Raw genomic sequence first — 24,986 nt, 5'->3', positions numbered from 1 at the left:
GAAACCTGGAGGGTTGCGGAATCATGGTCAAGTCTTGACGTCAGTCAGGGGGACCCACGTGGAGATCTGGGGTCGAACCACTGTAACTATGCTAACTTGATAGGGGATGTAACGCTGTACTATAAGTCCCCTACCTATGTAGTCTATCCGCTTAATATTTCAGAAACATTGTTATATCATATCTGCTTGAGAGTCGCGAGTCGGATGCGATTCATTAACATGCTCAATATGTGTGTATAAGTCAGTATTAAAACTCGTACGATTAGGGTAGATTAATAACGACCATAACAGCTCATAGATCTATCAACGCTATAATTTGAATTCGACCTCGTTCATTCTGGTCAGGTACCTAATATATAGGATTCAAGTCTCTCAATAGACAACCTAAAGATTTGCATGGTCGGAAGGGACCGGTACGACGTCGCCCTTCCACTGTTCCGTCGCTCCTTTGATCATCTGGCCACCGTACTTTCGCAGGTTGGTATAGAAGTCCTGACCGTTAGGACTCGAAACTGCCTCGTCACTGTACGGGTACGGTACGGGAATCTGCAGCCCCTTCTGAAAGGCGGGTCGTTGGATGAGTTTATCACGCCACGCCTTAACGTTGGGGAATTCGTTGATGTCAACGCCGCACCACTTACCGGAGTGGGCAAAAATGAAGATGGCGATATCGGCAACCGTCAAGCGGTCCCCCCCCACAAATGGGGTAGCGGACTGTTAAGAAGACAAATAGTTAGATACCTAACCTATAGGTGGCCATGATATCTAATTGCTCACCAGCTGTCTGTCCAACACAGTATGAAGTCTTCGGGCTTCAGACGTGTAGCGCCAGGAAGCATACGGCACTGGTTCGGTTGTATACCGGTTGAAAAAGCATGCTTGGCCCATCATAGGGCCGAAACCAGCAACCTGCCAGGAGAGCTGTGTTGAGATTGCGTGTCAATTTAATAGTGGCTGCTTAGATGGAATGAATGGTGCCTACCCAGGATAGCTGCGGCCAGTACCCGGGCGTGCCGACGGGGTATGAGATTTTGTTATCCTTGTCAAACTCGCTAACGAGGTAGAGCAAACAGGCGGCGCTCTCAAAGACAGTCACAGTGGCGCCATCCTCCTTGTTGTGGACAAGTGCGGGTAGACGGCCGTTTGGGTTGATGGACTTATACCACTCGGCTTGGGCTTCCCCTGCAGGCATATCAATGTTGATATAGTTATACGGTATGCTGTCAAGATGTTCAATACTAGACCTCTGTAAACACTAGAGGTGGTTGACACTTACTTGAGTTCCTCGGCCGCGATAGTCAACTTGTAGGGGTTGACAGATGCGTAGCCATAAACATTTAGACCCGGCTTTGGGGCTTTCTCGGGCGGAATCGTGGCCATCTTCCAAGAAACAGCCCGCGTTATTAGAGAGCTATAGTTAATGTGAGATAAATTAATAAATCGTGTTGGGGTGACTGAATGACTGAATGAATCACCTAAGTAGGTGACTGAGAGCCGGTGGGATTGAAAGAAAAAAAAAAGTGCCAGCGCCATGTATTTTACCTCCTAGTTGGGCACCCTCTGAAACGAGGTTACACAACATAGCGCATGAGCTTGAAAAGGGGTAAGGGGTTGGGCAATATACTAAAGCAGTTTTTCCCCAAGAAAAATCGGGATTGCCGCCAGAATTCTAGCGCCACCCTGGCTATAGGAATCGATAGGGGTATATTAGAACAGCTATTAATTTGATAATGGTTATTATGTCTATGTATGTTGGAAGACTTTGCAGACGCATGTATTAACTTGATTGCCTAGTTGAAGCTGGATGTTACCCCTAATTTAAAGCGGGGTTGGGTGTACGTCTATGAGCGAGAGATATGTAACCCTGACAGCCTCCTTCTCACGGATAAGAAAATCCTTGAAAGTCATTAACCCTGGAACGAGCCGCTGCAGTTCATCCAGATCCGTGTAGCCAGACAAGTGCCGTAAGCAAGGCTCAGAGGAAAAGAACAACCATGAACCTTTCGCCTGCTCCCGTGCGATCTCCTCATCGGTCATGAAGATGGCCTTGATTGACCTGCCATCGCCGATTGCATCGGCTAGCTGGTCCATTGCGTCCTGCACTTGAAGCTCCTCGCTAATAACACCTAGCTTCCGACCGTGGTATGTGGTAGGGTCCTGGAATGCCGCGACTGCGAAACGGGCAATATCGAGGTGATCGACGAGTCCAAGTGGAGACTCGGCTGTTAGGGAGTTCGTCCAAGAGCCTTCTTTCGTTTCGATATAACCGAACTGGATTTTGGGCTCGACGAAGTTGGCCATGAAGAAGCCGGGACGCAGAACGGTCCAGTGCGCAAATCCACCGTCAATAGCAGCTTGCTCGACTCGCTTCTTGCTTCGGACATGAGCATCGAAAAAGGGTCCAAGTCTGATAGACGGCACGAATCCTGGCTCGACTAAGAATGAACCAAGCGTGGTGGACGAGACGACGTGGTTAACGCCAACTTCTCTCGCTACGCGAGCGATGAGCGCTGCCCGCCTTGGCGCCTGATCAAAATCGGTTAGGCTAGGTAGTAGGCATAGAAAGAGCTTGTTACTTCCTTCGAGCCCTTTACGTAGCGAGTCCTCATCGTCCCAGTTGCCTAGGGTGAGGTGTACGCCTGCTGAGAGTAGTGACTGTGCCACAGGCGAGTTGAGATCTCGTGTCGTTGCGCGCACATTCCACCCCAAATTTCGGAGCTCGTTGCACAGAGCGCTACCCTGACTCCCAGTTGCACTTGTGACGAACACTGTTGTCATTTTGTTTCTCGGGAGATGTTGTTAGGTATCTTGATAAGGCTACGTCTCTGGGGGAAGCGGGTATCAAGCCCCCTATTTGTGCTTCTCCAAGTAGTGGCACATTATGGTTATTTTTTTTTAGAATACAACGTATGTTGGTTAGCTCGGTCCTATTTTGTTGGCTTCGCATAAACCAAATGTCATTTTACTATTTGCCTTTTTCTCGACCCCTCGCATATGGAATGTGATGAAAAACATGAATGATTAAATATAACCTTACTACCTAGGTATGTACTCGCTTGTATGTGTTGGTGTATTTGACCGGATATGCAAAACATCCCCCAACATGTTCTGAATGCTTCCAACAGCATCAATAACTCTTGTGTAACTATTCCAATCAATCCTCCTCATGCATGATGCAATATGTCCGTGGGGGTATTAGGGGTATTGGGCTTAGCCGTGTCTAGACACATCTTATTCTTATCGAGGGGTTTATTTCTGGCGCGGTATGGACTGTACTACATTCACGCCAGTATCTTCGCTGGGGGACTACCTAGGTAACTACCGCACACTTCCAAGTTTTGTATTACACATCGTATTAGACAGTGCTACAAGTACTGATTAACATTGAAGGAATTGACTACTAAAATGCATAATGTTACATATGTGTACCTAGTTGTCCAGTAGGTAACCAACTATTTTCCAGTGGAACTTAGGTACTACCCACTTGACGCTTCTTGGTTTTCGATATGGATACTCTTATGGGTAGATGCAATATCCCCAGCCTTCTTCCGGATGTCCTGCCACCCTATGCCCCATATGAAGAGACCGCTAACGGTGACCATACCTACAACCAAATAAAAGACGCGATCAACGCTGTTAGCGTAGGCCGTGACGACACCGCCGAGGTCAGCCGCATTCACGACCTCACGGAAACTTGTCGCTCCAGCTTTGACGACAAGTGCTGCATTGGCGTTAGGGGCATACAGAGGTAACTGGGACTTGAGCCCCAAGACCAAGACTAAGTTGCAAAGGGACAAAATGATTGCCGGGAATAGTGATTGGGTGAACACCATGAATGCCATGGCCGAGGACAGTTCCTCGCCCGTTGTGACACCTTGGATTGATATTATGCCCTGTTAAAGGCCCGTCAGTAAGTACAACACGAGTCAGGACGTAGACAAGAGACATACAAGCTGTAACCCAGCTCCTGAGCCTACCCCAGCGAGAATTTGGAATCCTACCCATCTTCCTACGGAGCTGTTGGCCTGCAACGTGGACATAAGGCCAGTACCTATCGATGAGAGAACAAGGGAAAAAGTGGCGATTGGAATCACGTAACCCATCTTCTGCACTGTTTTAGTCTGTTAATATCTCCCCTAAATAGATTAATTCCTTTGGCTGTTGGTATGAACTTACAGACAGCACCAGTGAGACCAGCTGTCAAAAGCTGAGGTAGTATCATTGGTATAATATAGACCCCACTCAGGATAGCCGAAGTGTTGTAGATGGCTTGGAAATATATAGGTAGGTAGTAGAACAGCCCGTAGATGCCCACCATCTGGAATGCGTTGAACATGGTTGCTGACCAAACGGTTCGTCGACGGATCATAGATGCGGGAAGGAGGGCAGCGTCACCTTTGCGATAGTTCCAGAAAAACCACACCAAGCAGGTTGCACAAGCACCACAGAAAAGTCCTATCACCTGAGGCGAGTTCCAGTCGAATTCGTTTCCCCCGTATTGCAAGGCAAGAAGGAGCTGTATCACGGCTGGGGCGAATAGAGCGAAGCCGATCAAGTCCAGGTGGCGATGTAGTTGCGGAATGACGGAAAGGAAGCTTCCCTTATGTGCCTGCTCCGGAATATGAACAAGGAGGATGAGGAGGACCATAACAGCACCAATAGGTAGATTTATATAGAATGCTAAGGCCCAAAAGTTAGCCTAGATTGATGGTAACCTCAAATACTCTCCCGGGCTTTCAATCTTACACCATCGCCACGTGCTATATGTGGTAAATGCGCCTCCGATCAGGGGGCCGATGACGAGTCCTAACTGTTGTACTAAGATAGAAATGTTATTAGATTGTTCGGTATTTGATAGATTTGCGGGAGGAACGTACATCCCATGGTAATTCCTAGGAGAGCTATAAGACGAGATGAGATATTAGCACGCCGACTATTTCATTGATGATGGAGTCGACTAACCAGGGCGCCTTTCTAACGGCGCGCAGCTGGACACGATGGTGATGGCACCATTGATTATCCCAGCAGCCCCAAGACCGGCAACGGCTCGGCCAACAATTAGCATAATAGATGAGACCGCCGCGCCGCACAATACAGAGCCAAGTTCGAAGATACCGAAGAATAGGAGAAAAGTCCACTGTCGCATCTGCATCAGCTCAGCCGTAAGAGGTCTTCTAGTAGTAGGTACTAACCTTGGTTCTGAAGTGTGTATAGATTTTGCCTACCAAAGGCTGAGGAGCTGCACTGTGATGCCAATGTAAGCTTTGTAGCTCGGAGTGCGATGCGCGTCGTGAGCGGCCTTACATGCCAAACTGATAGGCGCTTGCATACCAACCGACATCGGCAAGCGAATGGAATTCATCGGTGATGCGAGGAATAGCCTGAAAAGTGCGAGGGAGTGAGAAGGTTAGTCTCTTGAGGAGTGGCGCTAATAGGACTAACCGTGCTAATCACCATGGTGTCGACTAGCATGAGGAAACATGCCAGCGCTGCACCGGAAACGACAAGAATAAGCTTGAATCCAGTAACGTACTCGGGCTGAGGAATTAAATCAGAGTTCATGACCATGTTTTCATTTGTCCTATCCCCATCGCCTCTATGGGATGTCTCCGGCGACTCAAGCGACGGGCGCTGCTTCACCATAGATGATGGCGCATCTATCTTCTCTGGAGGTAGCATAATGATAGTAGGTCTAGGGTTGAGCGACTGAATGGGCTTTACAAACTAAGTAGAATGAGAAAACGCGTTGAAAGAATAAAATTCGTCGCAACAACAAGAATTGAGGGTTATTGCGCGAAAATTTGTTCTCTCCATGGACTGCCCTTTTTCACTGTCAGCACCGAAGTCTCTCCCTCTCTATGTCCCTACGCTGTTGCAAGCCCCCTCGTTCTACGTTCCCCTCGGAGGATGAATGTTGGCTGCATGCACGCACGTATTGGGGAAACTACTCTAGCACCAACGGATTTCATGTAACCACATCAGCACCTACCAAGCAGGGCTCTTTCGTGTTATCGTCCGCTGTCCAGGGACCTGGCGGCCCCCCCCAAAACCTTGCTCTAAGTGTTTTACCTACTTCCCCTATCCTACGATTGCCGGTCTCCTGATACAACGATCATGGCTGGGTTAGAAATACATATATACCTAGGTACATGTAGTTGGCTACACCATGTCTCCTATATGCATCTAAGTAAGATGTAGGTGATTTCCAGCTTCATAAGTCAGATGTCTTGTCCATCATTATTGTTAATCAGTTGCTGATATCGCCATCATCGAACTACTCTTCTTTTCCTTGGTGTTTTCACACTTTCTAGTTCTACGTATTTTTGCCGCCTACCATGTCTACCACAGACGCCTTTCCACCACCAGTTAACCCGAACGACCTCGGCCGCGGGCCGATGGTTATGGGTTTGACATGGGCTCTCACAGGCCTTGCCCTAGTTACCACACTCCTCCGACTATACGTTAGAAAGCAGATCGCTCCAAAACTGGGGGCAGACGACTGGCTGATGCTCGTTGCAATAGTGAGACTCCATGTTGCTTACTCCTAGATAGGCAATAGTACGAAGACCAAATAGTCTAACCCATATGAACAGACCTTCCAACTTGTAGCCCAGATTTTTATCTCTATCTCCTTCAAGTATGGCATGGGAAAACATATCTGGGACTTAGACATGCCAGATGGGGCAGTAAACATGACCATGTGGGAGTGGTTTTCGGTTCCGCCAGGGCTTGTATCGGGGATATTTGGGCGTATCTCCATATGCTTTCTGCTTATTCGCTTGTTCGGCGTCCACCGTTGGTTCCGATATTATGCCATTCTACTTACCGCGTGCGGCGTAACTCTGAATATCGCCATAATTGTCTGCCTTTATGCGTCGAGACAGCCGATACAGGCGTTATGGGACCCGTCCATCCCGAACCCCAAGCGATGGGATCCAAATATCGTGCGGGATTTGATGTACGCCGGGCAATGTGCGTTTTTTTCTTCCTCGCTATTTTGTGCGGCTAGCGATGGTTAACTCTAGAATAGCGCTTTACACCCTTGCCGACTTTACTTTCGTCATTTTCCCTATTTTCTTCGTCTGGAGATTAAACATGAGCTTGAACCGCCGTCTAGGCTTGATTGTGCTGATAGCCTTAAGTTTCATTACGGGCGGAATATCTATTATGAAGGGTGTACTAGCCCTCGACGAACAGTCAGGACCCGACGGCCCATACGCTGCGGTGCTTAGTTTACTCTCGGCCACGCTTGAGCAGGCCTGTGTTATCCTTCTGGGTAACATAGTTCCGCTCCGCGCTCTGCTCAAGCTGGATATTCCTAAAAAATTAAGTACATTTTTCAACTCATTAACCACTTTACTAGGTCAGAAAATGCAGGCTGATAGCAACCCGTCGACTCTGGGTGGGGCTTCGGGGTATCACAATGGTGCATATCGCGATATCGAGATGGACGGCCATGGACTCGGAAATAAGGCGAGTGCAGTATGGCACGAGGTTGACGACTACAACTTGTATAGCAGTGGTCAGGTGAAGCGCACTGATACTTTCGCTATTTCGTACGCTGATGCTGGTAGCTCCAACCGGCCCTAGCTAATACTTTCGGTATGGGGGTCGATTGGGAAGATACCTGTCACAATCCAAACATCTTTGGAGACCTAAGGTGTAGGACGTCATGTCAAAACTGCGGCACACATCTAACCTAACTGATCTAATTGGCCACTTAGATCAACTGGATTATGATAGCTTCAGAAACTAAGGGGATATAGGGAAGGGCATCTATGAACCATGGCATTTCCTATGTATGCCCGGTGTTTACTAAGGGGTATTGCGTTATCCGATGTTTTCTCTCTATGATGTCCCTTATATAGCTGTAACTAGGTAAAGTGATCGGACACGTTAGCCTCCGACCATTATCTAGAAAATACAAGTTCGTTATACTAGCTACAGACACGACTTTAAAGCAGTGACGACGTTGCTACTCTAACCAACGTAATATTCACCTATTACTAAGGATTAGACCTTGCCTTCCGACAACGGATTATCTCGAGACGAGAGGACATCAAGGTGGGCGAAGGAGAGATATTTCAAGTTGTAGCCGTAAAATAAACAAGCGCCTACATGCCTAGGTATATATATATATATATCTACTTAGGTACATCACACTATATTTAAACATGATATATACCTAGGTAGGTATCTATGGGAAGTTGGGAATTTATACGTTTATTCAACTCTGATCGCCTTAGTATCTACTCTCACCAACAACGCGAAGGCGGTAAAGAAATCTGACTACCTAGTTAAGTGGGACTTCCAGATGCTTTCAAGCAAACAAGAAGCTAATAAATGTTCGTTTCTCATTGAGTTTAGATAATAATGCAGATTCACCAAACTCTTCGTCGGAACCGTAGTCTTGCGCCCGTGGGAGGAATCATGGCATTTAACAAAGCTCTTCGCTTAGGTGGCTTCCCAATCAACTCTACCTCATAATTTATCACCATATAGGCAAGGGATTGTTTGATGGTCTGTCCTGCGTACCAGCGGCCGGGGCAGGCTTTCTTGCCATAGCCCCAGGCCAGAAAGGTGCTCGTCAAGTCAACGAGATTCTCCCGTTCCTTCGGGGTGCCGTCACTTTGAGTAGGTGGCGATCCTTCGGCTTCTTTATCGAATGGATCCGAAAAGCGGAAAGCATTGAAGTGCAAGGGGTTCTCCCAGAAGTCTGGGTCCATATGAATGGGCTGCGAGGGATACATCAAACGGGTACCTGGTGGGCAGACGATGCCGCCACCCAGGTCCAATGGCGTATTTCCGACGACATCACGAGGCAGCGAGAGCGGACTCACGTCGGAGATGCGCATTGACTCTCGGATGGCTGAATCGACGCGATGAAGTTGCTCGAGGGCATCGTCGGAAGCCAGTCCCCCTGGATAACGGCCAAACACGTCTTTGCACTCAGACGCCATACCATCCATGAACCGCTTATGGTCGGGACTAGAACAGATATCGATGACGGTCTGAGCAAATATGAAGCTCATAGCATAAACAAACATGGTGTTGAGGGCGAGGAGGCGGTATGAAATCGTAGAGGCGTCCATGTGTTCAGGGCCATGCTGAGCAGCCCTGGCAATTAGCCATTGAAGAAAGTCGCTCTGGTGCTATTAGTACTAAGATTATGGTATGAATTGATTTGGGGAGGTAGCGCTCACTGGGAGTTCACCGTCGCCTGTATTTTGGTGTTTCTCCCACAGGCTGATCCGTTCCTTAATCACAGGTACCACGATCTCGCGGTATCGATTGCGGTAGCGCTTCGTTGGCAACGCTAGGACCGGCGCGAGGATCGGCCGTAGGACTGGAGGAGTGCAATTGATGATGGCAGCCGCAGTGAAGAGATTATTGGCGAAGTGCTGCGCGGTTTTTACTAATTCTTCATCGCGGCAAGTCGGGAATCCAAGCAAAGTTCGTAGGGCCACGCGGGCAATAATCTGGCCACACATGTCCCATCCGTTGACTGTCGTCCATTCTGTGCTATTCCCTAACATAGTGGAGAAGCAGTTGTCTAGCTCCTCAGCCGTCGGAGTAAGCTGGCGGTTGACGTTTCGCTTGGTTAAGTCCTTGCGTGAGACTTCGAAGTGAATAACGTGCTCGAGAACATTGCGATCAGGGATGAAGTACGGGAGTTGAATATTTTCGACCAATGCCCAATAGCCTATCAGTTCACTGTCTGGCTTATTGGTAAGGTGTAGAGCTGAAATTGGGGCCACGACAATGGCCTTTCCAGTCCACATTGTCGGCAGTGCGAAGGGGAGCCCCTTCTTGCAAAATTGATGATATCCTTCATGGGTATTTCGTAGCAGGGCCGTACAGGAGGCGAATGTAGCGCGTGTCCAAGGTAAGAACCCTGATGAAACCCCAATCTTGTCGAGTTTATTCCATGGTTCATCTTTCTTAGGGTTAGTCGGTGCCAATATGAAGTACAAGAAGATCACGCTACCCACAGCCAAAGCTATGTAAGGCAGGTTAATGTTTGTGAGCATGGTGACGGGAATACTGTATGAGTGTTTGAGCGTATTGCAAGAGTGCTTGAGGCATAGAGAGGAGGGGAGAGATCTAAAAAATGGACTATACTCGCGTTCCTAACTCACTCTTGAATTACTGATGGTGGGTCTCTTCCTGGCTCATACTTGCATGTGTTCGACCGACCCCTATCGAAGCATATTGGTGTACCTCCCTTAGCATTGCAGACGCCACCGTGCCCCTTCATTTCCGTCAAAGGTTGTATTCCGGACCGTAGGACCGACTCAGCGGCAGGCTGAGGAACATCTTTGCTGATCGGCGGTTGTGTTACATGTAGTGAGACCAACACGGTGAAATGAGGATTTCTCAGAGGGGGGGTGATCCTAGAAAAGTGGCCAACATCATGATGTGCGGCATATGTTCATTTAGAGGAATACGTTCCTTTATCAAAGTTATGTGCATAGGCGGTAGAAATCTACTATTTCAACGAAATGTCAATCCCGGACAATCACAAAGTAAACATACTATTTGATAAATTAGCGATATCATCGTCAACATCCCTTAGTAAGAACAATGACCTCAATGACGATATTCGATGAATCGGCCCTCGCGCAGTTGTCGGCGACTGCTGATAGGGCCACCCGCCGGAATCTTATTGTTGCCCTCCGCCGGATGGCCGACTCTTTGGAAGACACGACCGGCACGATTCACAGATATGGACACATTGTGAGACCCCTGTAACATGTAGTCGGAGACGATGGATTGTAAGAATGTGGAACTTAACAGCAAGATAGGACCTCGAAAAATCGATGATCAAAATCGGCCTCGATTTGGGCATCTTCAAAATCCTAGCCAGCGCCGCGGGTGCGAAAACAGTCGAAGATATTGCTAAAGATACCAGAGCAGACCCGCAGCTCATCAGTACGTATTGATGAGCTACATATATTCAAATTTACCTACCTAGGTAGGTAGCTAACAATAACGAATAGAACGGATTATGCGATACTACAACACGGTCAACGTCGCCCGCGAAGTCGGCCCGCAGCAGTATGAGGCCACTAACATTACGCGAAACTTAACCGAGGAGGTGTGCGTTACTGCGATGAAGCATTAGTAAGTCAATGGTTGAATTCCTCAGGTCAATGGAAGGATTCATCTCACAAACTCTCACACGTATAGCTACGAGCTCGTGGCCAAGCAATACCAGGCGACTCCCCGATTCCTGAAGGAGAATAACTATCAGAACCCGACTGATGAAAATAACACAGCATTCAAGATGGGCTGGAGTACGGAGAAACAGCCGTTTGATCTCATGCTCACATTGCCAGGTGCTATGGATAATTTTCACACGTACATGGCGCTTCGCCGCCAGGCCGAGCTCTCATGGTTGACTGTGTATCCGGTACGCCGGGAAGTTTCCGGTCTAACTGACCACCATCGTCCGCTCTATGTGAACATTGGTGGTGGTATTGGCCACCAATGTGCACAGTTCCGGGAGAAGTACCCTGACATACCGGGTCGTGTCATTCTACAGGACCTCCCGGATACAATAGTACGGGCACTGCCAACACCTGGTGTCGAGAATATGGCGCACGACTTTTTTGAACCACAGCCCATCAAAGATGCAAAGTTCTATTTCATGCGAGGCGTGCCGCATAATCACCCACCCCACAGAGTACGCCTTCTGTTCGAACGCGTCCGTGAGGCCATGGCCCCCGACTCGGTTCTCTTAGTGGACGAGACAGTGCTTCCCTCCACGGATGTCGGTTTCATTTCCGCCTCTATTGACCTAACAATGCTGGGTGCCTTCGCGAGCATGGAGCGCACTGAGGATGAGTGGCAGACCCTCGCTGAGAGCGCTGGACTCAAACTTGTCAAAATCTACACATATAATCCACTCGAGAACGAGTCAGTCATGGAACTACGTTTGAAGGACATGGATAATACACCCATTGGAAATATGTAATTAACCTAGATCATTTCCATAAAGGTGTACTTCAGAATGTGCTGGAATAGACGGCGGCTGGTAAATCAGTGGCTAAATGTTGCGAACCAACAAGGACCTATAAGGGACCATCAAAAAGGGGTTCCCTCCTGGCTAATCATGGGTAAACCCTGGATGTAGGAATGAAGTCATATCATGTGAGGACCGGCTACGATGAGGTCGTCGCCGGAGGAAGTCCATACGTTCATTTCAGGTATAATAGGACCTGTATCCTCTCATTTACTTTCCTTCAGCAGTAGTCAATTTAAGTCTATGGTACGAATAAGCTCAGCTATAGGGGGGGATTATCTTCCCTGACGACCTTTGATTGTTACCTCCTTATTGTTATCTTTAAAATCAAGATCTCTACGGACTAGGTAGAGCGATCCGTCACACTAGAGTTACGCAACTCCTTCAATGGTTAATACAATGTGTCAAACCTTATAACCTGCATATATTTCAATGGAATGAGGAGTTAACTATCTAATGCAACCCAGGTAAGTGTCATATCCTGTAAGTGCTGCAGTGATGTCTTAGATAGGTAGGTGCCTAGGTGCTGTTGCATGTCGGTAAGCCTCAGAGTGTGAGCGGTGGTATGGGGGAAGCTCCGCCACCACCATACTCCAACATGCATATCCAATCTCAAATAGCAAGAGATGCCTACTTATATTAAAACTGGCGTCAATATATTGTAGCACGAAGCCTGCAGCATATAGACCTGCATGCAAATCAACTCCCTGAGCGTCGAGGTACAGCATAGAGACAGGCCAGATGAGGGACTCCTTGAAACCGCCTCTTCTACTAAGGAGAACAACATTACGTCGCTTAGAAAAGAGCTCAGGCTGGCGGTCAGGTTCAATGCGGCACATAGGATTATATAGATACCAAGATAGGAAAGGAGAGCGGTGGTGTGTAGCACAAACTATCGAGACAAAAGCCTCCTCGTTATTCTCGTTTATGCTTAATACGGTTACAGGGAGCGAGTCTGCAACTGCAACAACTTAGGACCCCAGTACATGAAGTAGAATTAGTAGTAGGGACTGAAACAATACCGATTGGACCACGTAGACTATATGGAATCTCAACTTCAATATCGTCAATACTTCTCATATCTGAAAGCATCCACTTACTTGATAGATCTAGTTGGGATAGTATCTAACCAGAGCGGGCCACGAATATTATGACAGCCTTATTGAAGACCATGATAGACACATTCCCCGCCACCGACTCTGGGAGCAAGCGAAATAAGCTCGAAGGACACTCAACAGACTACACTGGGTGTGTCAACATCGGGCGGCCAAGAACAGCAACTCATGACGGGCCAGCTTACAATTGTATTCAAGATGTTCTACATTCCCGTGCTAAGTCAATTCCAACGAGGTATCTCTTTCTTTACCCGCTCGGGAGTACCGCAAAATCGATGCCGAGTCAAGTTTCGTATGGCAGACTTTACGCTCAAGCCGAGATCAATAGTCGAAAGCTTGCAAGTCTCGCAGGCTTTAACCCTAGGAGACCGGTACTTCTTCATCTAGACGATCACTGGGATGCTATAAATTGGTTTTGGGCCGTAGTCCTCGCACGCGGCATACCAGTCATGTCTCCACCCTTAGGAAACATTGAAGAGAACCGCCATAAACATCTGCAAGCACTTTCGCAGTTGCTCGAATCTCCCATCTGTCTCGTAAGGGAGGGTTCTCTACCCCTATTCAAGAATAGCGGACATACCTTGCAGTTGCACTCTATCGAGACTCTAGAAGCGGAAGTCACACCTTCGGAGGCACAGACTGGAAACAATAGCCTCCATGATGCTGCCGTAAATATTGCTGCGACACATAAGCCCGACTACAATCAGCTAGCTGTCCTCATGTTGACTTCGGGCAGCACCGGTAATGCAAAGGCTGTGCGACTCGGCCATACCCAGATCCTAGCTGCTGTTGCTGGCAAAATGTCGATGCGCTCGTTACCGGTCGACGGTGCCTTTCTCAATTGGATTGGGATGGACCACGTTGCGGCTCTTGTTGAGACGCATCTGTCCGCACTATGGCTCGGCGTTGACCAAGTACACATACATGCTGCTGACGTCGTGGCGTTTCCGTCCCTATTCATAGAGCTATTAAGCCGACACCGTATCTCTAGAACGTTTGCCCCCAATTTCTTCCTTGCACAGTTACTCGCATCGGATCCGGAACCCTTTACCGAAGCAGCTTGGGATTTGTCTAATTTAACGGCACTTATCTCGGGGGGTGAAGCCAATGATATGGACACAATGAACGGGACAGTCGCATTGCTCGGACGCTATAAGGCACCATACAACGTAGTCCAACCGGGCTTTGGCATGACCGAAACGTGTGCAGGTGCCATCTATAATGTGGATTGCCCAGCGTATGAGCTAAGGCTGGCTCTCAGTATCGCGTCCCTAGGCCGCTGTATCCCTGGCATTGAGATGCGTGTTGTGAATGGTGCTGGTACGTCCAGAGATGCCGGGGAGCCGGGATATCTTGAAGTTCGCGGCCCTGTCGTCTTTGACGGTTACTATCGAAACCCAGTGGCGACGGCTGAGGCATTTCCCTCGGGCGATGGATGGTTCCGTACAGGTGACAACGCTGTAATTGGTGTTGACGGCACCATGAGCATGATTGGGCGCGCTAAGGAAGTTATCAACATTAATGGAGTCAAGGTTGTCACAGCCGAGGTTCAAGCCGCCCTAGAGGTGGCCTTGCGCGGGACGCACGTCAACCGTGTTGTATGCTTCCCATCCCGGGCACCGAAGGCTATAACCGAGCAGATCACGGTAGCTTACGTGCCGCGAAAGTGGCCGTTAGCACCCGTAGAAATGGCAGATATTGACAGCCGTATAGTCCAGGCGTGCATGATGGTGAGCACAACGCAGCCATATGTGTTCGTAGTGCAAACCAAATATCTTCATTTGGTGCCGACAAGCACATTAGGGAAGATCTCTGGGATCAAGATGCGCGCGCTACTTGAAGGTGGCGCATTTGACGAGGATGTTGCTTACCATTACCAACATGTCAAGGCGTTTCGGCAGCAGAACCGACAGGCGACGGAGCATCTAGCTTTAACCAGAGAAGAAAAGCTCCTGGTAGCAGACTTCTGTGAGACAAAAGGTCTAGACACAGGGTCCGTCGGCATAGATACGCCTATTTTTGAATTGGGGTTTACGTCGCTAGATCTGATAAGACTGAGGCAACGTATTAATAAACGATTAGGAATGACGGTGACTATGGCTGTGCTGATGAAAAATCCGACCGTGCGGGCACTTGCTCGTGCCATTGATTAAAATAAATGCGCGTCAAAAATCATCTCGACTGCGAATGGCGCCGAAGCGGGGTCGAACGCAGAATACGATCCTGTAGTCATCCTACAGTCAAGCGGGAGAAAAACACCACTATGGCTCATCCATCCTGGCGTAGGTGAAGTACTCGTGTTCATGGGGCTAGCGCAGCACATGAGAAAGGACGATAGGCCTATCTACGCACTCCGGGCGCGTGGCTTTGAAGCCGGGCAGCAGAATTTTAGTTGTATCGCCGAGGCTGTGGACACATACACGGCGGCCATCAAGAGCAAACAGCCACATGGCCCGTATGCCATTGCTGGATACAGCTACGGTGCTATGCTAGCTTTTGAGTCGGCGAAAAAGCTCGAGGAACACGGGGAGACTATTGGCTTTCTAGCCAGCTTCAATCTCCCCCCGCATATTAAACAGCGCATGCGCCAGCTGACCTGGAACGTGTGCCTGCTACACCTGGGTCAATTCCTAGGGCTTATAGACGAAGAAACAGTTAATCAAACAGTAGAAGATGATATTACCTTCCGCGAGATGCCGCGAGATGCCGCATTGCAGTGTGTACTTGCTGTTGCCGACGCAGAGCGGCTACGCGAACTAGGATTAGACGAAGCTGCGTTGCTGCAATGGGCCAATGTCTCCTATGGGCTTCAGAGAATGGCGGTTGACTATAAGCCGACAGGCAATATTGCGAGCTTAGACGTGTTCCACGCGGAACCACTTCAAGTGGCGGCAGCGTCGCGTGAGGAATGGGTTAGTCAATGGCTGAGCCATTGGCAAGACTTCTGCCGAACGGAAGTACGCTTTCGCGAAGTTCAGGGAGGCCATTATACCATGATAGGACCCGATCATGTAACATCATTCGTTCAGACGTTGCGTGCGGCTCTGAAAGCATGTAGGATATGATGGGAGGACAAATTTCGGAAAAGCCTGGTGAGTTTCGGTCCGCGGTGCTGAATGCCGCCGCGGTTGGCCGCGATTTCAATTATATGCCTTTGAAACATCATATCCTAGCGCAACGAATTTAAATTGAATTGTGATTTCTGTGTCGTGCTACGTATAAGGCATACATCGAGCGATTGATTGAGATAATTTCAGCGGTGGATCCTGGTATTGAGCTGGTAATCTGCAATTGGTGTCAGCTGAAAGCCGTCGGAAAAGTTCCCGTCTCGTGAAGGAGCCAGCCTCCCAATTTCTTCTCGGATAGATCCGTCGCCAGATTTCAACCCCTCGTAGAAATTGTGGGGATATCGGACTAATAACCGAAAACTATCAGGACTGATCGGACAATATCCGATGTGAAAAGCAGCCCACGTAGTACAAAATCCCCTTCAAAGAACGCCATCGGATCTAACCGACAGTTGTGTAACTCTGTTTCAATGATTAATAGTTATATAACTTACTCGTTCTGACTTTCAAATAAAGCAGCTTTTAACAAAATGAACATTAGTGTGAAACAAGTTGTCACGCAATGCTCGCTATGTGTTCAGATCTTCCAGCGCAAATACGCGCCAGCCTACAAGGACGAAAGCGATTAATCCGTAACGAATAGTAGAACTTGTACATCCGGGCAACGAGCAAGCCCGCTGAGGAGTATCGTAAAACAGACGGGAGCCCGGTGATACAGCATACTGGTACTAATGGTAATAAGCTCTTTCGAGGCGGGTGTGCTGCTATCGATCTCATGAGAATAGGGCAATTCCGGGCTCAGCCCGATGTTGCGGTAGCTGAAGGAGATCGTGTCTATGAGGTGAGGGAGTTAGAGAGAGCTTATCGGCGGCGTAGACTAAATTAATTCCTATTGAGACGGCTGATGTGCTCATCCTAACCACCCGGCTCTGTTTGGCGTTTGTAACGTCGTGCATCATATTGAGTGATCCGTATCAACCAACAACAATTGCTAGAAGTAATATGAGGCATAATAAAAAGTTCACAAAAAATGCGTCATGATGAATTGAGCAAACTGGGGTGGGTTCTGGTCACCCAGGGCTTGAAGAAAAGGGGTGCATGTCTCAGGGGTAAAGTTGGGGTGTTACAAGGGTTAGGGTTAGGGTAAGTTGTTGCTTATCGACAAAGGTGTAGTTAACCATTATCTACGACTCGTATATGCGTAGTACGGCCTCCTATATGGGGTGCTTAAATAATGTCAAGGATGGTCATTGGGAAATGACGATGGCATGAACGAGGAGGGTTGATGTACTCTAGGTAACCAATGGTCCCGAAATATGATGCGGAGGAAGGACTGCCCAAGTGGTGTATTAGTCAATGTATGCTCATGCGGCTGGGGCAGACATGTTGGTCCAGGATGGTGAGTCACATGAACACCGGGGTTGCGTACCTTAGCCTAGGTATATATACTTGCATCTCCCCCCAACTTACTGTGGGCCTTAACCTGTCTCTATCCAATATCCACTGATCTTAACGCAACCATGTCAACCGATCAGAGCCAGACTGAATCAAAAACCGAATCGAAATGGCGACCTAAAGCCATAGTCTTTGACCTCCTAACCGCCCTAATGGACTCTTGGAGCCTCTGGGACGCATCAACCCCATCCAAGACCCGGGAAGAAGGCAAGCGCTGGCGTGAACACTATCTAAAACTCACTTTCAGCGCGGGCGAATACGTCCCCTACCAGGACCTAATCTGGAAATCCGCATCAGAACTTGGTTTGCCCCGATCAGCACCCGAAGCCCTTCTTCGCGACTGGAGGAGACTGCGGCCGTGGCCTGAGGCGGGACTTGTGTTATCCAAGCTCAGGGCAAAGGGATACATACTCGGCGTGGTGACGAACTGCTCGAGTCCGCTGGGATTTACTGCTTACCGACGAGTTGAAAAGGATGGCCAGGCGAATTTTTCGTTCGACTCTGTTATTACGGCTGAGATGAGTGGATACTATAAGCCTGTTAAGAAGGCATACGAGCATATTTTGGGGACGATCTCTGTTGATGATCCCGGCGATGTGTTATTCGTTGCTGGAAGCGCGGGAGATGTTCAGGGAGCAACTGATGCTGGTATGAAGGTCGTTTGGCATAATAGGATCGGACTGCCTCGTGTGGGGGACGCCGTCCCATTGAGGGAAGGAAAGACGTTGCATGACACCTTAAAGGACTTCTTGTAAATCGGCATCAGGGAAGGTATCCGGATAGTTATTAGCTTGTTTACTCACTACGACATATGGGGTAACCCGTGATGTGTATGGGAGGCGAGCGCTCTTGCGTACTGGATTAGGCTTAGCTTCCACATAAGCATCGTGTAGTTGGGATTGATTGTTTTTATGCATACGGAGCTGTCATTGGGCAAGGCCACTAAACATCCCGTAAAGAGTAGATTTAGCCGTATGCTTAGTTCAGATCACCACATGAATGCTTGGCAGCTTTTTAATCCTTCCGATCTAGTAAAATCACTTTTGATTGTTGTTTTTGTCATTCAATTATGGTGGTGGCTTCCTCTAAGTATCCAGGACAATATGACGCACGTAAAAACATTGCGAGCCCAAGCACCATCCATAAACCAACACTGACGCTAACCTCTGACTGTTATACGAGTCAAACTTGCCCACGCCTCCACCGTCATCGGTAGGTTGACAGACAGCATATACATGGCGGCCAGACTTTCTCTCCTGATTGATAATACGCAGTACTTGTAGAATCTGGAAGATGGGAAAGCTTCCCTCTTCAAGACATCCTTCCTTGTATCGTTGGTCTAGCCAATCTTCCACCCAGAGGCCTATCGAGAAGTTTCCTGAGCGTAGAACACAAGCTAAGAGCAAGCCAGATATGCCGACGGTATAGGTATTAAGCTTCATACAATTTTCCCAGTTGATACTGGCTGTGAGACGAAGGAGCAGTATGACCCATGGTTCCACAATCTTATAAGCATCACCTATCTTCGCATGGAAATGTTCTGATTGGAAGGCCGTAAGATACTCTGTACACTGCATAACTCGAGCAGTGATATAATAAGCGAAGTTCATCGCAGCGTCATGGGAGTTAAACCGCAATGGGTCCACTTGTAAATTGCCCGAGTCCCATCTATTATCGCTGGGAGACGTAGAATATGAATCGATAGGTAGGTCCGAAGGTGACAGCCGATCATGCCATTGATTTAAGGAGAATCGTTGGTAATTTAGTCGCTCTTCCTGTGTGCTAAGAAACGCACTCAAGTAAGATGAGGGAGGGGGCTTCAACTTGTGGAATGGAGTGCTTAGCATGGCGAGCTCCATATCCACGACATCGCCGCAATGGTACATGAAAATTGCGGTGCTTAGCCGATAAGATTCACATAGTAGGGTAAGGATCACCACCCGGCTACTGTTGACTATAGCTGAAAGAGATAATATCGTCGACTGGGTAACGAGAGCGGGGTGGTCCTTCTGAAAAGTAGGCGTGCTGAAGTGAAGTCTTCGCCACCAGTTATGCAATTTGGATTGTACCCATGCAGAGGCAAGTTCGGCCATATAACTATCCGGCTGAGCTTTACGAAGCCCCTCAGTTTTTATCAGGGTCCCCACAGCAGCTGAATGTAAGTAGAAGCCCTGGAAGTTACTCATCAATGATTCAAGGTAGCAGAACATGGTAAGAACTGCCAATGCGGTGGTTGGGTCACGGTTAAAGTCTGTCTGAGTCCATTGTGCTACGCTCCGCATAGCAGAGCTGGAGAACCCCCCGCTGATATGTTGTTGCCTTAGGTCTGGCCTAAACGACGACCCAGGAAGATCAAGTGAGTTTGATTCTCTTGGTCGAGGGAGCATCCGGCTTAATTGACGAGCCGCAATAGCCATTGTTGTATTCACGATCACCGGAGATAAGTTTCCAAGACGTATTAACTTGCGAAAGACTGGATGAATTGCAGGGGCACATTGAATCTCCCAAATACTCATATAGAAGGTTTCCATGTCGGGTTTCAGAGTTAAATCTATCTTGAAGTCCGCACTGCATGGAATCTGACTTGGTGCTAGGGAATGAGCAGAATCGCTACCAGTGGTTTGCGAGGAACATGGCGAATTGCGGTAGGAAGCATGCCACATAATATCGCGTGTGGATTGCGCGGTAGCTTCCTGCTGGGGGGAGACCGGGCCCTTACTCCGCTGGACTCGATGACCCCGGGTTTCGGCTAGACTCGAAGATACATCGCGGAATTCTAGCTTAGTGACATAACCATCACAACATCTCCCCAATCGAGTGCAAGGACCACAGGCGGGTTTCTTCTCGTCGCACTGCCAAGATTGCGTTAACTCGGACCCATAGTAACCTACTCGGCTGCGAACCGACCTTCTTTCGCCGCGTCCGGCAATTTTGGCATCCGGTACGAGTGCGGACGATCTGTGTCTTCTTTGGGCGAGGTGGTGCCGGCTTATACATCCCGTAAAGCGTGAAGGTACCTTTTCTATGGATATTTGCGTACTTTGGAGTGTCAAGCCCGAGTATTTCGCAGAAATCCATAAAAATCCAGAGAGAAGCCAGAGAATTGCGATGCCGTTGATTGCTAGGGGACGTGGCGTGGGAAAAGGGGATACAGATGACGGTTGCATCGTTAGTGGCTTCCCCACTGTGGGCATAGCGCTATACCACATAAGGTGAGCGGGAGCGCCGGTAAGATGGGTCCTTACCGAGCCCTATTCGGGATCCACTTCGGACACCCTCTTCCAACATCGGCTGTCTTTCCCTAGTAAAAGGGTACTACTAGGAACTAACTCGGAGAAGGATTCCTGTTAAATGTGATTAGGTACATAAAAGCTAGGCGTAGTCGGGAATAAATTTCTTAAGACACAATTCAAAACGACGAGTGGCGAATTGTGCATTGGAGCTATATCGGAGCGTACGAAACGAAGAATAAACACCTAGGGAATTTTGGAAGTCGGCCATGGATGGACTCGAACAGCTTGCAGCCAAGAAGGCAAAACTTGAACAACTATACGTCGGGAAAGATGTCGAAAACGTCCCCAAGCCATCCATAATCTTGGACATCGCAAAAGCGCGTCGTCATTGCTCCTCGATGCTGGCCGCGACAAAGGCGCTAGGTGTTGCTTTTAGACCCCATATAAAAACACACAAGGTTAGTGATCCCCAGTTGCCGTGTGATTAAGAAATGGTTCTTGGGGTCTCAAAAGATAACTTATACCCGTAATAGACAGCCGAGCTCACGAAACTCCAAATCGGCGATGAGACTGATAACGTGAAAATCGTGGTATCAACTGTGGCTGAGATCGAACATGTCCTGCCGCTATTGAAAGGCCTCCGAGCGGATGGCCGCCAGGTCAATGTATTATATGGATTACCATTGCCGCCTTCACAGATCGATCGAGTCGCTCCAATCGCACGTCAACTAGGCCCCGGCGGCATTTCATTCTTGATAGACCATCCATCACAGCTCGGCCCACTTCGTCGTTTCTATGAGTTGGCGGGGTTTCCGGGTGGGGTATTCCTGAAGGTAGACACTGGCTATCATCGAGCGGGTCTTCCGCCTGATTCTCTGAATAAGAATGGCCTTCTCGAAGCTATTACTCAGCTCCACCTTGAGGATAAAGCTTTACTAGTGGGGTTATACTCTCATAGCAGCCTAAGTTACCAAGACACAACCCCTCAGCAAGCCATGGATAACCTAGCGGGAGAAATTCGAGGGTGTGTAGGTGCGGTGCGACACAATCACCAATACTTTCCCAGCTCGCCCTTTGAGCTCACAATCAGCGTCGGAGCTTCACCTCAAGTCACTTCTATCCAGAACTTCGCAGAAGATGTCGGTCTAGAAAAAGGAGCTACCGAAACCTTGGTCCGCACTATCGGGGATATTTCATCAAGAGAATATGGGGGAATCGACGTTTCGCTCGAACTCCATGCTGGCGTTTACTCTATCCTAGACCTTCAACAACTTGCTACTAATTCCAGGAGCACCATAGGCAGATTCGAGGACGAAATCGCAATTTCAGTTGCTGCTGAGGTAGTAAGCGTCTATAACGACGGCGAACGACAGTATCCGGAGGTCCTAGTTGCGGTTGGGGTGTTGGGCTTAGGGAGGGAACCATGCCCCTCCTACGATGGGTGGGGAATCGTCGGCTCGATGCCGACGCTAGAAAATAGCGATCTCGAACGAAGACTTATCATTAAAAGAATCAGCCAAGAGCATTCAATTGTGTCTTGGGATATTAGTAAGAATGAAGTGGCGTCGCAAAGCTTGTCCCCTATTCCACTTGAGGTCGGTCAAAACGTTCGGATATATCCGAATCACGCTTGCATCACAGGAGCAATGTATGACTGGTATTTCGTGGTAGATTCTAGTCAGCCGGGCGGGGCAACAAAGATTGTTGATATCTGGATGCGAGCTTCGGGTTGGTAATCGCTATCCTACACTGCCGCCAGGCTTTTGGGAAGAATTGGATCGTTTTCACGCCTATTAAGTAAGACATTTGGCGCAAGCGGTGCCGGTCATAGGAAATAGGACATACGACGTGTTCGGTGGGGCAACATTAGAAGCGACCCCGCGGGGCCGGCCCAATTACACCTACCATCGCCCAGGAGGCCTTATGCGAGAGTGCGATGTGATGAAAGATGTGTATAGCAATGTCGTTTCGTATAATTGTCCTCCCATAACCTATTTTAAACGGGTATCATGATTTTATTGGGTCGAATCATAAATCCCAGGACCCCCACTTCCCTCATAACCCCTCAACTAAAATTGGTGGGCGGCGCAGCCATCCTAGCTTTCATCATCCCCAACTCCGAGCTCTTCGCCCATGAGCCGTCGGGCATTTGACGATAACACATTAACTTTCCTTCGTCGCCGACACTTCCTAGGATTTGGCCATCATCATCGAAGTCCACCCTCCAGACGGGTGACTGATGAGCACCGAGTTTCGACAGTAGCTTAACGGTATGGTAGATCTGTCCCGGTAAGTCGGTTGAGGTACGTTCCCCATGCGTCCCTGACTTATCGATCTCGGCTCTTATGCCAGAAGGAACTTGCGACGATCGGCGGGGCTGGGTATGCCTAGATGTAGGGTGTTCATCGGCTCTTGCGTGACCCATGACGTCTGTTAGAGACCAAGATTTACCGTCGTCATTAGAAAAGGGTGTGTCGATTCGGAACACTCTTACTAAGCCGTCCTGGCAGGCTGTAGCAATCATGTCGTAGCCTCTATAGTTTCCAGGGGCCCAAGCAACATCACGTACTAAGTGATTATGGTCCGTGATCTCGGTAGCTAGGTAGAACTCCCGGGTTCGAGTCTCAGCACCAAACGAACTTGCAGAAGAATCGCGTGTCCTGTAAATCTTGACCATCGTCAAACCGGAAACTACCAAGCTAAGCGCGTCCGGCGGTACACCGGCTCTTAAAGCAGTATAGCAGGGCTCAGGATTCGGGTCGAAGCGGACCTTAAAGCAGGTTTCTTCGCCCCGGTTCGGTTTGGTGCAGGTTTGAAAGTCATCGACTCTACCGTAATCTTGTAAGGCCTGATGCTCCTCGCCTTCAAGCACCGAGAGATGTCCATCGGATGCGAGAAGCGCGACGTAAGTGTATCGCGTTACCTCATCGTGTTTGACCGAGAAAGACCTATAAGGGTGTCGGCTGGACCTAAGCTCGGAAACATTTTTTCCATTACCATCTCTCGAGCTGAAGCGCCTTCCCGGAGCAGCAGAGGGGTCCTCAGCCCATAGTCTAAAGCGTCCCTCAATACCAAGGGAAGCCAATAGGTTAGGATATATAGTAGGGGGGAGCCATTGGAGCTAACAGCATTTGATTAGAATGGGTCCTCGGCTACGCGTGAGAAGTTGACGCGTCAGCGGGGGCGAAAGCCGGGATGACAACAAACCTCTAATATTTCGCCCGCATGAGCCTTCCAATTGTCGCATAATCTCCAGATACCATCTTGATGTCGGTTGAAAACACGGATTTTGCCGTCGACACTACCTGTGGCACATCTGTCACCGTACGCATTGAAGGCGATCGCTTGAACTAAATCCTTATGGCCGTGCTGAACAATATCAAAAGAGGCACTATTCTCGGCCGAACTATCCTCAACACTGGGTATAGGAGGCATAATTGTAGTTTAGAGATGCTGTATCCAGAAATAGACGAGGTTGGTTAACAGTAGTTGTTAGTGTTGAGAATCTTAGGTAAGCTATCTAGGACGGCGAGACGGAACATTGATGAGTTTTAGCCGTGGGGTGAATGGTGACTAAGCAGGTGCTTCATCAATTATGTCAGCAAACCTAGTCTGTCCAAGAAAGATTACATTAGCGTCTTATGTAAGAGTTGTATTAGGCAAGCAGTATGATTAATTGCAAATATGATTACATAATTGATCTTCTCATTATGGAATTCAATAATTATATAATCCGCCTCTCAGTTATGAGTTGACACTTCCATGAACAACTCCGTGAACCCAAAAAACTGAATATTTCCTAAGGCTCTTATATTTCCTTGATAACCCGATTGGGCTTATATGGGCCTTTATAATATCAAAATCGCTCGATGAATCGTTATATGCTATTCACAATGAAGTTCCCCAGAGATGCCAAACGGCGAGCTCATTACGTAAGCACCTACCCCTGGTTCTACCCCTATTTTACTATAACAGGTCCGACGAGCATGAATTGACTCTTTCAATGCTAGGTCTTAGAAAAGACATACTAAGAAGACCAAAGCTGGCATCACCAAGAGAATGAATAGGCGTCGTCTTAAATTTAAATAGA

General features: G+C 48.5%; 11 protein-coding genes across 11 annotated transcripts; 5 read left to right on the top strand and 6 right to left on the bottom strand.

The window, feature by feature from the left end:
* Nucleotides 1-384: 384 nt before the first annotated feature.
* F4822DRAFT_431006 (glutathione S-transferase) lies at nt 385-1,380 on the bottom strand (the record flags this gene model as incomplete). The annotated part of the gene is made up of 4 exons (XM_051461409.1): nt 385-714; nt 778-921; nt 983-1,220; nt 1,277-1,380. The coding sequence occupies 4 exons, from the start codon at nt 1,378-1,380 to the stop codon at nt 385-387; spliced, it is 816 nt and encodes a 271-aa protein (XP_051311907.1).
* Nucleotides 1,381-1,818: 438 nt separating this feature from the next.
* F4822DRAFT_444635 (NmrA family protein) lies at nt 1,819-2,821 on the bottom strand (the record flags this gene model as incomplete). The annotated part of the gene is made up of 1 exon (XM_051463274.1): nt 1,819-2,821. Exon 1 carries the CDS (start codon nt 2,776-2,778, stop codon nt 1,819-1,821), a length of 960 nt encoding a protein of 319 aa, XP_051311906.1. The 5' UTR covers nt 2,779-2,821.
* Nucleotides 2,822-3,476: 655 nt separating this feature from the next.
* F4822DRAFT_437852 (MFS general substrate transporter) lies at nt 3,477-5,568 on the bottom strand (the record flags this gene model as incomplete). The annotated part of the gene is made up of 9 exons (XM_051462453.1): nt 3,477-3,893; nt 3,951-4,111; nt 4,177-4,680; nt 4,747-4,818; nt 4,878-4,901; nt 4,963-5,137; nt 5,193-5,244; nt 5,305-5,381; nt 5,443-5,568. 9 exons carry the CDS (start codon nt 5,566-5,568, stop codon nt 3,477-3,479), a joined length of 1,608 nt encoding a protein of 535 aa, XP_051311905.1.
* A 767-nt stretch (nt 5,569-6,335) lies between these two features.
* On the top strand, nt 6,336-7,590 carry F4822DRAFT_431003 (uncharacterized protein; the record flags this gene model as incomplete). The annotated part of the gene is made up of 3 exons (XM_051461408.1): nt 6,336-6,521; nt 6,594-6,972; nt 7,031-7,590. The coding sequence occupies 3 exons, from the start codon at nt 6,336-6,338 to the stop codon at nt 7,588-7,590; spliced, it is 1,125 nt and encodes a 374-aa protein (XP_051311904.1).
* Nucleotides 7,591-8,381: 791 nt separating this feature from the next.
* On the bottom strand, nt 8,382-10,031 carry F4822DRAFT_431002 (cytochrome P450; the record flags this gene model as incomplete). The annotated part of the gene is made up of 2 exons (XM_051461407.1): nt 8,382-9,146; nt 9,204-10,031. The coding sequence occupies 2 exons, from the start codon at nt 10,029-10,031 to the stop codon at nt 8,382-8,384; spliced, it is 1,593 nt and encodes a 530-aa protein (XP_051311903.1).
* A 553-nt stretch (nt 10,032-10,584) lies between these two features.
* F4822DRAFT_431001 (O-methyl transferase B) lies at nt 10,585-11,977 on the top strand (the record flags this gene model as incomplete). The annotated part of the gene is made up of 4 exons (XM_051461406.1): nt 10,585-10,737; nt 10,806-10,932; nt 11,001-11,124; nt 11,191-11,977. 4 exons carry the CDS (start codon nt 10,585-10,587, stop codon nt 11,975-11,977), a joined length of 1,191 nt encoding a protein of 396 aa, XP_051311902.1.
* A 1,198-nt stretch (nt 11,978-13,175) lies between these two features.
* F4822DRAFT_431000 (uncharacterized protein) lies at nt 13,176-16,205 on the top strand (the record flags this gene model as incomplete). The annotated part of the gene is made up of 2 exons (XM_051461405.1): nt 13,176-15,279; nt 15,340-16,205. 2 exons carry the CDS (start codon nt 13,176-13,178, stop codon nt 16,203-16,205), a joined length of 2,970 nt encoding a protein of 989 aa, XP_051311901.1.
* Nucleotides 16,206-17,728: 1,523 nt separating this feature from the next.
* On the top strand, nt 17,729-18,472 carry F4822DRAFT_444633 (HAD-like protein; the record flags this gene model as incomplete). The annotated part of the gene is made up of 1 exon (XM_051463273.1): nt 17,729-18,472. The coding sequence occupies one exon, from the start codon at nt 17,729-17,731 to the stop codon at nt 18,416-18,418; it is 690 nt and encodes a 229-aa protein (XP_051311900.1). The 3' UTR covers nt 18,419-18,472.
* A 276-nt stretch (nt 18,473-18,748) lies between these two features.
* On the bottom strand, nt 18,749-20,830 carry F4822DRAFT_430998 (uncharacterized protein; the record flags this gene model as incomplete). The annotated part of the gene is made up of 1 exon (XM_051461404.1): nt 18,749-20,830. One exon carries the CDS (start codon nt 20,828-20,830, stop codon nt 18,749-18,751), a length of 2,082 nt encoding a protein of 693 aa, XP_051311899.1.
* Nucleotides 20,831-21,162: 332 nt separating this feature from the next.
* F4822DRAFT_444631 (putative serine dehydratase domain-containing protein) lies at nt 21,163-22,796 on the top strand (the record flags this gene model as incomplete). The annotated part of the gene is made up of 2 exons (XM_051463272.1): nt 21,163-21,354; nt 21,430-22,796. The coding sequence occupies 2 exons, from the start codon at nt 21,163-21,165 to the stop codon at nt 22,630-22,632; spliced, it is 1,395 nt and encodes a 464-aa protein (XP_051311898.1). The 3' UTR covers nt 22,633-22,796.
* F4822DRAFT_306284 (WD domain-containing protein) lies at nt 22,797-24,394 on the bottom strand. The gene is made up of 2 exons (XM_051455262.1): nt 24,104-24,394; nt 22,797-24,017 (listed from the first exon to the last, which is right to left on the bottom strand). The coding sequence occupies exons 1-2, from the start codon at nt 24,329-24,331 to the stop codon at nt 22,962-22,964; spliced, it is 1,284 nt and encodes a 427-aa protein (XP_051311897.1). The 5' UTR covers nt 24,332-24,394; the 3' UTR covers nt 22,797-22,961.
* Nucleotides 24,395-24,986: the final 592 nt, after the last annotated feature.

Source organism: Hypoxylon trugodes, assembly GCF_022578975.1.
Source record: "Hypoxylon trugodes strain CBS 135444 unplaced genomic scaffold F4822scaffold_7, whole genome shotgun sequence".
Lineage (NCBI taxonomy): Eukaryota > Fungi > Ascomycota > Sordariomycetes > Xylariales > Hypoxylaceae > Hypoxylon > Hypoxylon trugodes.
Note: the sequence above shows the minus strand (reverse complement) of the source record. Positions and strands in the feature narration are given on the sequence as shown.